The 13,788-nt window shown below is 40.4% G+C and overlaps 1 protein-coding gene and 2 non-coding genes across 4 annotated transcripts in view; 1 reads left to right on the top strand and 2 right to left on the bottom strand.

Moving 5' to 3' along the window:
• Positions 1-4,609: 4,609 nt before the first annotated feature.
• Positions 4,610-4,691, bottom strand: LOC111764842 (small Cajal body-specific RNA 18). Its single transcript, XR_002797349.2, has one exon. It is a non-coding gene; the product is annotated as a small Cajal body-specific RNA 18 (non-coding RNA).
• A 79-nt stretch (positions 4,692-4,770) lies between these two features.
• Positions 4,771-4,911, bottom strand: LOC111764843 (small Cajal body-specific RNA 17). The gene has a single exon (XR_002797350.2). It is a non-coding gene; the product is annotated as a small Cajal body-specific RNA 17 (non-coding RNA).
• Positions 4,912-5,149: 238 nt separating this feature from the next.
• The window catches only part of ACAA2 (acetyl-CoA acyltransferase 2), a 44,081-nt gene continuing 35,442 nt past the window's right edge, over positions 5,150-13,788 (top strand). The window contains exons 1-2 of one of the 2 annotated variants that reach the window (XM_004461368.5): positions 5,150-5,647; positions 9,107-9,273. In XM_004461368.5, the coding sequence (XP_004461425.2) occupies positions 5,632-5,647; positions 9,107-9,273 (183 nt within the window). In that variant the 5' untranslated portion in view covers positions 5,150-5,631. The remainder of the gene's footprint in view (positions 5,648-9,106; positions 9,274-13,788) is intronic. The other variant, XM_071208557.1, reaches the window with a different exon arrangement.

Here is a 13,788-nt window from a genome sequence, read left to right as displayed (position 1 = left end):
AGAAGTAAACATAACAAAATAGACTAGGAAGGAAAAGAGGATTTAATCACGGGCAGGAGACAGGAGACATGAGACAAGAGCCATAAAATATCAAATCAGCTTCCCTGAACTTCAGAAATTCTAATATTTTATGCTATTGGGGTGCTAATAAATAACTGGGGTGGAGCTGGACACAAGTTAATTAATAAGTTGTGACCAGGGTAGCTCTTAATCCTCTTACTGGAGTCCTTTATAAACTGGGATGAATACAGAGAGAAAAGCCACAGAAGCTGAGAGAGAAAGGCAGAGGAAGTTAGAAGCTAAAGGCAATGGAAAAGAAGGGAGAGACCTGCAGATGCCATCATGTGCCTTGCCACATGAGAGAGGAGTCCAGGATTGCTGGCAGCCAGTCTTCAGGGAGAAAGCATCACGTGATGATGCCTTGAATTGGCTGCTTTTACCTTTCCACTATTGTGAATAATGCTTCTGTAAACATTGGTATACAAGTTTATTCTTAATCATGATTGTTATCACCAAAGGGGTTAGATTAACTGTGAATGCATATATAACTTTCCAAGCTACTCAAGATTAGTAAACTCAATTGCCTCATTCATTCCAATTCATACACTAATTTTCTTAAATTGACCTAGTTCCTACCAATTTTACCAACTTTCCCCACCATTCATTAGGGAAGCATCTAAAGCCACTGCTGCTTAAGCTACCATCAATATTGAATGTTATAGGGAGGTAAGAGAAATTGTGCTTCTGCATAGAACAATTACACAGATAATATGGGAGAAAGGGTTGAGACTAGATATTTCTGAAATCCCGATGAAATCTTGCCACTAGAGTTTTTACAAATTTACTATTGAGTCACTAATTTCAGTCTTATGCTTTAAATAGTACTCCTTTCTAATGTTTTACATTTTTCCCAAAATTAAGTTCAGAAAAAATGACAAGGCATTTCTTTTTTAAAAAAAATATTTTGTCACATTTATTTTGTCTTTATTTTTTTAATATTACATTAAAAAAATATGAGGTCCCCATATACCCCCCACCCCCCTCACACCACTCCTCCCCCCATAGCAACAATCTCCTCCATCATCATAAGACATTCATTGCATTCGATGAATACATCTCTGAGCACCGCTGCACCTCATGGTCAATGGTCCACATCATAGCCCACACTCTTCCACCTTCCACCCAGTGGGCCATGGGAGGACATACAATGTCTGGTAACTGTCCCTGCAGCATAACCCGGGACAACTCCAAGTCCCCAAAACGCCTCCACATCTCATCTCTTCCTCCCATTCCCCATACCCAGCAGCCACCATGGCCACTTTCTCCACACCAATGCCACATTATCTTCAATTACTGATCATAATAGTTCATGAATAGAATATCAGTATTCTTGAAATGCTTGAAAGCTGAATGTCTAAGAGGAGAACAATAGTAGCTATTTTCTTCTCTTACTAAAGGAGAATGTATTCCTTTTCAATAGCTCCAGAGAGCAAGAATTTTCTCTGTATTTAGACTAGTTTTGATGGGAAAAAACCCTAATTTTCAAAGATTTATTTTCTCAAGATTTCATATTTAGGTATAATTTACTTCACATCATGCTATTTTTTTCCTTCACTGCAAACACATAGTTGAATGACATAAATTCATTGATTACGAGCCTGAGGTAAAAAATATATTAATTTTGGTTCACCTAATGACTTCGATTTTGATTTCAATGTTATTATCAGTAGTTCTGTTAAGTACCACAAATATTTATTGAGTACCTCACATGTACCAGGCACCACACCCATTATTAGCATCTTAAGTTTTCTACTTGCTACTTATTTTTTGTAAAATTTTAACAAAATGTGGTAAAGGATCTTAACAACTGCCTAAACAATGCTGTGTACCCTAATAAGACACTGCAAAAGCTGAACTTCTGGTTGAAAGGTAGTGCCAAGACACCAGAGCTCCAAATTTTCAAACGTGAGAAATGTGAATGTCTAAATTCATCCTAGCAATGTAGAGATGTCAATATGCAGTATGAGAAGATGCAGATTGTATAAAAGTCTACTGTATGATGGCTAGTAAATGCCTTTATGGCTGACACCAATGGTCACCTACCCAACAGCCTTTTCTAGTGTCTACCTTCCTTACCGGCAGAGCCACTTGCCAAGACAGGAGCTGAAAGAGCTATATAGCTGTTTTCCCAGCCATTTTTGCAGCTATGACTTGAGTATACAGTTCAATTCTGACCAATGGAAACTGAGGGAAAGGTTTTCCTTGATAAAGAGAATGTGAGAAATACCCACCTTCCTCTATTTGGACATGGTTTTATGAGGACATGATGCCTACAGCTGTAGCAACCAAAACCCCAGATCCTTGATGACATGGCAGAATTGCTTAATTAATCTCGGCCATCTATCTACAGACTTCTTGCTATGTGAAACAATAAAAATCCTATTATTTAAACCATTTATAACCCTTTAACAATGATCAACAACAATGGCAAAAAATACTGAAACTGAGTAATAAACTTTCCAACACTAATGAGGCTCTAATTAGCTTTCTAATGCCCTAAGGAATCCTTTATACATAACGAAATAGCTTATCTAGGCATCTAGAATGGTACTTGCTCTGTACCATCCTTCGGAGAATTAAGAAAATACTCACTCGAATAATTTCATGTAAGACTCAATTATTCTGTGGACCCTGGTTGAGAATGGCTGGACCTCTAGTGGTGGCATACTGTCTCAATGTTCCATCTAGCTGATACCATACTTTATCTCATTCTCCCACTCCCACTTCCCCAGAACAAACAAAACAAAGCAAAAAAACCTACTTGAATTAGGGTACCCTATACCGACAAGTGTAAAAAGTTAAACTTATCAAGGTTTCTTCCCAACTACTTTATTTCTTCTTTCAAGGACAATTCACATACTTGATGGCCACCCCTTTCCTATTTTCTATAATAAAAAATATAAGTTAATGATACCTGTCTTTGTTTCTACCCCTACTCCTATATGCTACATCTGAAAACCTTGGAGAGAACACAGGCCTTGGGCTTCTGAGAGTCTTGGGTTCAAAATTTTGACTCGGCAGTTTTCTAGATGTGAGGCCTTGGCAAGTTCTTTATTCTCTCTTGGCCCAAGGGTCCTCATTGATAAGATGAGAGGAAACCACCTGTTTCATGTTGTTCAGAATGTCCCTCAATTTGGATTTCATGCATATAAATTATAAATCACTATATAATTATATTGTCTAGATATATGAATTATAATGTATGTGAAAGGCCTGGCACAATACTGAGCACATACTGTCCAATAAATGGTAGCTTTTTTCATTACTCCCTGTTCATCATCTAGCATAGGTGGGTGAAAAAATTATTGAGTATGTTGAACACTTTTGATCTAAGTTAGAATTCTACTAACTATATACATTTGTTGTGATAAAGGAGTTTACATACATATTTAAAAAGTTGATGACCCTCAGAACTTAAGTATTGAATTGACTGTCAATTTCCTTGATTCATTCAAATAAAAGTCATGGAAGGGAGATAAGGAATAAACCAGAGAGACAAATTGCAAGAAATGGGGAGAAAAACAAGAGAACAGTAGTTGCCTGGGAGGTATAGGGTGGGTAGGGGAATGAAGGAATCAAACATGTTCTAATTATACCCTGATACTGATTTGGGTTACAAGACCAGGTAAGTTTGTGAAACTCAGGGATTGAATCATGCCCCCCACAAATAGCATGTTCAGGTCCCAACCCCTGGTCCTATGGGTGTGAATCCATTTGCAAACAGAATCTTTGAAGATATTATTAGTCAAGGTATGCCCAGTCATGGGAGGGACTTAATCCAATATGGTTTAAGTCCTTATAAGCAAAGGAAATAGGACATGGAAAAAGAAGCCAAGGAAGAAGCAAGAAGCTGTTAAGTCAATGGAATTAGAGAGAAAGAGGAAGATGCTGCCATTTCCATTGCAATGTGACAGAAAAGCCAAGGAAACCCAAGATACTGACCCTGAGAAGCAAGCCATCTAGCCTTTGAATCCAAGTCATAAGATTTCTGTCAAGTCAACCCTTTGTATGGTATTTGTTTTAGCAGCCAAGAAACTAAAACATTCATCCAACCTAACAATTGTATAATTAACTACAGAAATTTGCCTTAAATGAAAATCAAAAGTAAATAAACATTGAACTCTAATTAATGAAATGCACACTTAAGTGTTCAGGAATAAACGTACTAAGGTGCATAAAAGTGTACTGACCGCAGAAAAATTAAGATGGTTTGATGAAAGAACAGGAGAATAGATGTCATATAGCAAATATAGCAAAATGTTAACTATTGTAGAATATTAGGTGGTGGGTATATGGGTGTTTTCACTTTTCTGTATGTTTTAAAGTTTCCACAATAAGAAAGCTGGGTTTAAAAAAACAACACTGCGAAGAGGGCCACCAAGGAATTTAAAAAGCAGGATCCTGGGCAGGCACGCGTGACGGCTCACAGGAAGGCCAGGGCTGCCCAACACGTCTTCCCACCCACACGACGCATGCTCGGGGCAGCCTCATCCTTCTCAAGAGTCCTGGAACTGTCCCGCACCTCTGCCCAAGCCGCCTCCTGCTCGCCCGGTCTCAGTCCATTCTCAGCCACACTCCATCACCTGGTCCTAAGAACTCAGATTGCGCAGTGGTCACGTCATCACCGACCAGGGCTCACAGCAGCAGAGGTTCCCTAAACCTTCCGCCTCTCCGGCCTACCCGACTACCCTTGCCCCCTACCTCCCCGCGCCCGGTCCCCTGGCCCCACATCACCCGGCAATTTTCATAATCCTCTCAGGCTCCGGGCAGGCGGCGCCGCCCACAAAAAGGCCCGATCATATAAGGAAAATATTGAGGGCTCATCCAGGGGCTGGATCAGGGATCCCCGGGCGCCCCTAACCTACTACGTTCGCTACACCCCCGAAGCCAACCTCTTCGCCTCCCACCCACCATGCCTCCCGCCCACCACGCCTCCTTCGTCCCGCGAAGAGATCTAGGCCTCTGCCCACTGATCTGCGAAGCCGCAAGGCCCAGAGGCCTGAGCACAGCGCCACAGCGTAAGCCGCCGCGCCCCGCCCACCCGCTTCCGGGTCCCGGCCACCACTTCCGGTCCCGCCCCAGTCCGCCCACGCGGGCGCCCAGCCACCCCGACCAGTTTCCACGCTTTAGGCTGGAAGACGTCAGTTATGTAGGAGATCCGGTAGTGCCGATGAAGGGGAAGAAATACCTGGGGGGAGAGAGGTTTGTAGGGACCAGGGATAGGATGGATAGGGGAGAGCCAAATCATTATCTTGATTTGGAAATCGAGAAGGAACACCTTTTTCAAAAATTAACGTGAGGGGAAAAGTCCGCCCACAAGGAAAGCTTGCTTTCCCCCAGACCAGTCTCCAGAAAGTTTTTGTTACCCCTGGCTCCACCGCAACGGGGCGAAGAAGGCAGCAGCCCGTGGGGCGTGGGCGGGCCGTGGAAAGTGGGTGAGAGGGGAGGGGCGGGGCGCGTATGGCGCCGCCCCCACTCTGAACGTTTGGGGTGTCGGTCGCGGCTTTGCGTCAGCTGCGTGAGGCACCTTTGAGGAGAGTGGCCTCGCCCAGCCGCCGCCGAGCCGCCGCCATGTCCCTGCTGCGAGGTGAGAGCCGGGACCGCCGCGGCCCTGCAAGGTCGCCCCCATTCTCTGTTTTTTTTTTTTTTTTGAGACACTGCTTGCACTTACGTTAGAGGTTATTCACTTTTTTTCCCAGTCGTCTTCTCTGTTTTTCAGAGTGGATAATTTTTATGTATCTCCCTTCAAGTTTACTGAATCTCCTTTCATCTCCATTCTGCTGTTCAGTTTATCCAGTGGTTTTTAAAAAAAATTTTAGATCTTTTTCAATTTTAGAGTTTTCATTAAAATTTTTTTTCTATTTCTCTGCTGAGATCTAGTTTTTTACTCTGAGCTTATTTTCCTTTGTTTTATTGAGCATAATTATAAAAGATAGCTACATAGAACTCTGTGCTGATTCCAGCGTCTGGGTTTTCTTGAACATGGTGTCTGTTGATTGTCTTTTTTCTTGAGTAGGAGTTATGTTTTCTTGTTTCTTTATATGAGGTGTTTAAAAATTTTTTTTTATCCTCCCCTTGCTGCTTTTTGCTTGCTGTCTGCTCTCTGTGTCCATTCCGTGTGCATTCTTCTGTGTCTGTATTATTTTATTTCCCCTCTCCCCTTGTGGCTTGCTGGCTGTCTGCTTTTGTGCCCGTTCGCTGTGCTCTTCTGTGTTCTTGCTTTTCTCCCTTTTGTTGTGTCACCTTGCTGAGTTGGCTCTGTGGCTTTTGCGGTTCAGGCAGCGCTCCACAGCATGTAGCGAGCCTGCCTTCACAAGGAGGCCCTAGGATTCGAACCCAGGCCTCCCATGTGGTAGAAGGGAGCACATTTGATTGAGCCACAGTGGTCCCAGGATTTATTTTTACTGAATTGTTGTCATTGTGAATGAAACATTGTAGAGATTTGTTTCTATTATAGTCCTCCAGAGAGTATTGATTTATTGGTTGGCTATTTACTTATTTTCGAAGGCATAAATAAGCTTGACTGAATTCAGTCTGCAAAACGTCTTTCCCTATAGTGGATGGCAGCTCATATCTAAGTTTTGTTCTTTTAGCCATGTCTGAGGTGCTTGCAGTCTGCTCCACACATACATGTTTAAGGGGTCAGCCAGATATTGGGGCAGATTTGATAAGTAAAATTTGGTTTCCCCCTCTGTCGCACTCTTCTTTCCGTTTCCCCCTCATTTTCCACTGGCTATGGTTGCCATGAGATACCTTCTTTGATTCTTCAAGTCAGTAAAACTGAGTCTCTGAGTTGTAGCCATTCCAACAGCTTAGGCTGCTGGCCTTCAAGCTAGGAGCTATAAATAAATTGGATATTGACCCTGTGCTGTTCCCTGCTTTCAAGCACCAACTCTCCTCCAGTATCTGCCTGGTTTTGTTCACTTTTCAAGTCCTTCTGTTAGTTATTATATATCATACAGAGTATTAAATTGTTATCTGCTAAATGGTTGGTCAAAAATAGGAGCTCCTAGACCATGACCAAAAACAGAACTGTAGTGAAATTAGGGAAAAGGCATTAAAGGGAAAAAAATTTAAAGAAAACAGTAAGTTAAAAAATAGGTAAAGGGGCGCCGATGTAGTTCAGTGATTGAGTGCCTGCTTCCCATGTAGAGATCCTGGGTTCAATCCCTGGTACCTCCTTAAAAAAAAAAAAATAGGCAGAGACTTTTTAAGGAAGGTGGATCAGAAGAGATTTGCAAAGATTCAGGAAGTCAAAGGAGTATAGAGTAACCCATCTACTACAACAAAACATTCGTTTTGAACTAATATTCATGGTCTCATGTAAATATCCCAATATTTTATATATATAAAAAGCTACAATTGGATCTGTTCTAAACTATACTATATTTGTTGCCCCTACCATTTGTTTAGATTGTAAATTTCTCAAAAGGGAAATGGAATGAGAGGCTAAGATTTTTAAGGTTTAGTTTGTTCCATGGAAAGAGATCATAAGACATAAACTGGATACTTGTATGTAGATACATGTAGTGCTTTGATGTTTGAATAGTCTCCATTATGGGTCAATATCTTGACAAAAACCCATTTCAAGTCCCATAATTCCTTGACAAAATGTGGAAATGCAAGCTCAGGTTATTGTGGGAAGAATAAAATAGTATTTGCAGAGTGCTTAGCATGAAGTCTATTACATAAGTAACCCCTCATATATTAGTTATAATATTTATCTTGCAGAGTTGTTGAGAAAATAAGATACTGTATGAAAAGTGGTAAAATTTAGCATTTAGTAGGTGCCTAATGTTAACAATGAAACTGCTACAACAGATTCTGCTTACTGGCGTGCACAACATTGCATTGTTCACTTCAAGTGTGTGTCAACATTGTCGTTACAGAATTGTATAGTGATAACAGGTTTTTTTTTTTTTTTGGCAGATAGCAATAGAGTATCTTAGAAAGGAGTGATTTTTATTAATTTATATAGGGACCCCAATTTTATTAATGGTGATACTGCAAATGTGTACTTGATTTACATTACTAGATATATAGATAATTCCCTTGTCTTCATTGTGATTAGAGCAAATATAGGGTAGTTTGTTATATTCTGAGATGACACATTTTAATAGGGTATTGGCAAACTAGAGTCTCTAGAGGAAGGCAACTACAATTATGTCAAGTAAGGAACTGTTGAAAGAATTTATGTCAAAAAAGGAACTATATTTACCGAGGAAAAGAGTTTTGTTAAGTCTGGGGAATTTTACAGGTTAGCTGACTGTAGATACTAGGGGCACTCCACATGTAATAGGTGAACCGTTTTGCCCATTTTATTCTAAGGACAAAAGGTAATAGTAAAAGTCATAGTTCAGGTTATTTGAAATTTGTAATTTAATTCATCTTCTGACTCTGGAAGCAATGGCCTACATAATTCTGAGCAGCATATATTTTAGAAACTGTATCTATCTGGGATGGATTTGGCTAGAACTAAGATTGGTGGTTGGAAGATTTGGTAAGCTGAGTCAGCTCAGTGGGAGGAAAAATTCATGGGCAGGCAGCGGAGTATGCCTTTTTACTGAAAGTTTCTGAGCCAAGATAGGAGAGGCCCTTTTTTGTAGGGAATTTTCTAAAGGGAATTCTTGTAGAGTGAGTGGCTGGCCTCAGACAACCTATAAGGGACTTATAATTTAGAGATTCTTTGACTCTATGACTAGGCAGTATACTGTAGAACAAAGAAGAAGCATTCAGTTTTTAAGAATATTTCTATCATTGTAACTCACCAAAGCACAAGGATGTTATCTAACCAGAGTGAATTTTACATCTTAACGGTCAGTATATTGGTACCTACATAGAAGTATTAATCAAACTGATAACTCTTAAGACTTTGTTTTTATGGGCATGACTTATTATTCTATGCATTATTGTGTGACAAAGATTTTCAGTTACCTAACTGAAAATCCTATTTTTACAATAAAGCTTTCATAGTAAGGTTATTTAAAGCACATTATGGGTACTGACTATTCTGTGATTGCTTACAATTCTCTCCTCATTACAATAGGTGTATTCATTGTTGCTGCTAAGCGAACACCCTTTGGAGCTTATGGAGGTCTTCTGAAAGACTTCACAGCTACTGACTTGACTGAATTTGCTGCCAAGGATGCCTTGTCTGCTGGGAAAGTCTCACCTGAAATTATTGACAGTGTCATTGTAGGCAATGTCATGCAGGTTAGTAGGCAGAAGGGAGGTATTCACTCTTGCTGCTTCTATCAGTTTCTAAAAATAATTCCTTTTATATGTCATATGGAGGCAAATGAGCTAATAATAGTTAAAGGCATTTGGAGTTTGTAATTTGAGTCATTTTCTGACTTCGGAAGCAATTGTATACATAATTCAAAGCAGTAGATTGACCTTGACTTCTTTTAATTTAATTGGTTTTCTCTAATTATATGCTGCCTATGAAGGGTAGCAAACCCAAGCAATACAACACATTTCCCTTAATTTTTTACACATCTTAGAAGCTTGATCAAAGTTTGTTGTGAGAGATAAAAAGATTCTTTACCCTCTAACTTGCCATGGCTATGTATGGTATATAACATAGATTATCCATATGCAGGTAATTGAAAGCTGTATATTCCTTCAAAGTGCACAAACATTCATTGGGTCCCTGAAAAGAGGCTCTGTCCTCTCCCACCCGTTTTTTTCCCCGTTCAGACTAATTTCAATTTTCATTAACCTATCATCAGGTTAGCTTACAGTTTCTTCTGTTATATCCAATCTCTGGTTAAGCCAATCCAGTAAACTTTCTATTTTATAAATTGTATTTTTCAGTTCTGTAATTTTCTTAAGTTCTTTTTGGGTTGTTTTGGTTTTTGCTTATTTTCTTTCTTTTTACTATAGATGTTGTGAGCTTACAAAACAATTATGTGTAATATGCAGAATTCCCATATATAACCCCACCACCAGTTAGGTTCTTTTTATATTATATGTTTCTGCTAGGATTTGTCATTTGCTTAATAATAATATTAATATTTATTTTTAAAACAAATTTATTTTCAGAACTCTCCTACCATACAATTAACCCATTTAGTGTGTACAGGTCAGTGGATTTTAGAATATTCAGAGCTGTGCAACCACACCATAATCAGTTTTAGAACATTACCTCAAAAAGAAACCCTGTATGCTTTAGCCATCACCACCTTATCCCACCCCCATCTCCACACTGCACTCTGTACCCCAACCCTAAGCAACCACAAATCTACTTTCTGACTATAGACTTGCCTATTATGGACATTTCATATAAATGAAATCATATAATATGTGGTATTTTGTGACTGGCTTCTTTTACTTACCATAATGATTACAGGCTTCATCCATGTCATGACATATATCAATGCTTCATTCCTTTTTACAGGCAAGTAGTATTCTATTGTGTGAATATATATCCCATAACATCCCATTTTGTTAATCCATTCCTTAGATGATGGATTAGTGGGGTTGTTTTCTCATTTTGCCTATTACGAACAATGCTTCTATAAACAAATTTTTGTGTGGAGATATGTCTTTATTTCTCTTGGAGGTACAGGTAGGAGTCCAATCGCATAATCATATGGTGACTTTGTGTTTAACTTTTTTAGGAACTGATAAGACTGTTTTTCAAAGCCCATGACCATTTTACCTTCTCAGCAACAGTGTATGAGGATTCCAATTTCTTTACGTCTCACCAACACTTACTATTTTTCTTTTTTCTTTTAACCATCCTAGTGGGTGTAAAGTATGCTTTTGTAGTTTTGATTTGCATTTCCCTGCTTGCTAATGCCGTTGAGCATCTTTTCAGGTACCTGTTGGCCATTTGTACAACTTCCTTGGAGAAATGTCTGTTGGATCCTTTGCCCATTTTTAAATTGGGTCATTTGTCTTTGTATTACTGAGTTGTCAGAGTTATTATGTATTCTAGATGCAAGTCCCCTTTCGGATATATGATTTTCAGATATATTCTACTGTTCTGTGGGTTTTCTTTTTACTTTGTTGATGTCCTTGAAGCACAAAAATTTTTAATTTTGGTGAAGTCCAACTTATTTATTTTTTCTTTCGCTGCTCATGCTTTTGATGTCATATCTAAGAATCCTTTGCCAAAACTAAGGTCACGAAGATTTACCCCTATGTTTTCTCCTAAGAATTTTATAGTTTTAGCTCTTATAGGTAGGTCTTTGATCCATTTTGAGTTCACATTTGTATATAATATGAGTCACTCTTTTGTATGTGACTATCCAATTTTCCCAGGACCATTTGTTGAAAAGATTCTTCTTTCCGTGTTGAATGGTCTTGGAACCCTTGTCCAAATCACTTGATCATAGATGTATAGGTGTTTTTCTCAACTCTCAATTCCATTCCATCAGTGTCCTTGTTCTAGTACCACACTGACTTGACCACCATTGCTTTGTAGTAAGTTTTGAAATAGGGAGGCTGAGTCCTAACTTGTTTTTCTTTTTCAGGATTATTTTGGTTATTATGGATCTCTTGCTGGTCCATATAAATTTTAGAATGAGTTTGTGAATTTCTACAAAAAAGCCAGCTGGGATTTTAATAGGGATTATGTTGAATACATAGATCAGTTTTGGAACTATTGCCATCTTAACAATGTTAAGTGTTCTGACCCATGAATATGAGTTGTTTTTTCATTTATTTAGATTTTCTTTAATTTTGTTCAACAATGATTTGAAGTTTTCAGAGTATAAGTTTTGTACTTCTTTTGTTAAATTTATTCCTAAGTATTTTATTGAGAAATAAAAAGCATGACCTTGCAGAAAAAATATCTAATGAGCCACTGCCCCTACTTCTTTAAATCAGCCTATGAGAACATGGCCTCACACGACAAAATCAAACAAATGACTCCTGCCCTCCACTTCTGTAATCTAACAAACCACTCCTGCCTCCTGCTTCTGTAAATCAGCCAAAAGCACGACCTTGCGGCTGTATTCTGCTTCTGTAACTCTGCTTGCAAAATTTTGCCTAGCAACGCATTAGCCAATGAGCAAAAGTCATGCTGATCTCACATAAAATCCCATATAAACTTATGAAAACTGAAAAATGAGACTCAGAAATTGGAGATTAAGTCTCCTCTGGACCTGCTCATAATAAATCTGTTCCTCCGCCTCTCCCAGTGCCAGTTTGGGTTACTCTGCTGTTCAGAACGTTTGCTGCAACATTTGGTTCCCTGACTAGGAAACCCAACCTGGGAGGCCCATTGAACCTCTGGTTTGGGACTGGCAGGTGGAACCAGCGGAGGTATCCACACGAATGAGGCAGCGCCACCTGTCCCCTTGATGGGGCCTCCTTCGGGGGAAGGATCCCTGTAGGCCACGTCCTCCGCCCCAGCCTGACTCGATGGAGAGGTGGATTGAACAACATCAGAAGAGGTTGGAAAGTAAAGCCCCGGGGTTCTGAGTCCCAGTCAGGCCCGTCTCTGGACTGAAGGGGAGACTAATCACCTCCCCAAATTTTGAAATTCAAGATTCCAGGATAGGTATTCCCTTGGGTGGGAATGTGTAACCTCTGAGTGATTGAGTGAATAAATGGGGACTGCAGAGGCTTGTCTCTGCTGATCCAGTCTGTGGCTCCATGGCCAGTGCTACAGAGTCCGAGTGGGCCCCAACCTGCACTCTGAGGCTACGTCATACGGCATAACGGCTAATCCGGACTCTACACAGACACCTTAGCTAAGACGAGCCTAAGTTCTCGTGAGAGACATGGACAGGTGGACATCTGAGTGGCCTCGTGAGAGACTCCTTTCCTTTGTTTGTCCTGCGACACCAGTTCAGGGATGAGATCATCACAATCCAAACTCACGGTCTTAAATTGTATGTTTAAAAACTTCAAAAAGGACTTTTCAGGGGATTATGGTGTCTGTATGTCCCCCGGAACTCTCTGGACTCTGCAAAGTGGAGTGGCCTAAGTTTGGTGTTAACTGGCCTTCAGAACCCTAGCAGTAGCTAAGGTTCGTGCAGCTTGGTGGGCAGTCACTGGGACCCCTGCCCACCCTGATCAATTTCCCTACATCAATTCCTAGTTAAAAATCACCCAAACCCTGCCCCCTTGGGTTTGATTCTGTGTTGAAAGGAAGGATCAGAGTAGGATCCTACTCACTCAAACGGCTGAACCTCAAAAACCTATTCTACAAAAATCTCCGGAAAAAGACCCATTACCCCCGCCGTATGTTCCAGCTGTTCCAGGGCATCTCCCTGCCTGGAGCCTCCACAAGCAGATCTCCCAGAAACTCCTCCACTCTCAGTCTTTCTGGACCTGTCAGCCCTTCTCCAGGGGATCCTGAAATCCCTTTGGCAAAAAAACACAAAACTTCAGTCAGCCACAACCTGTGTTTCAGATGCCCCTCCATGAAGCACAGGGTCTAGCCCAGATCAGTGCAGATGGGACAGCCCAACCTGGAAGTCCAATCCTGTTTTATCAGCCTCTTAGAATTACAAATGTCTTAACTGAAAGCCCCACACCCCTTCATAGTCAGAAAAGCCTCAGGCTTTTATCTACCTCATGGAGTCCATTTTCCAAACCCACCGTCCCACTTGGGATGACTGCTGCCAACTCCTCCTAACCCTGTTCAATATGGAAAAGAATCACTGGATCCTCATGGAAGCCAGAAAGTGATTGCCAAAACAGGCCCCACAAATGTCTTGGAGCCAGAGAAATGGGCCTAAAAGGCGACACAGAAAGCTCAACCGGCATGGG

This window comes from Dasypus novemcinctus, chromosome 16, assembly GCF_030445035.2.
Source record: "Dasypus novemcinctus isolate mDasNov1 chromosome 16, mDasNov1.1.hap2, whole genome shotgun sequence".
NCBI lineage: Eukaryota > Metazoa > Chordata > Mammalia > Cingulata > Dasypodidae > Dasypus > Dasypus novemcinctus.
Note: the sequence above shows the minus strand (reverse complement) of the source record. Positions and strands in the feature narration are given on the sequence as shown.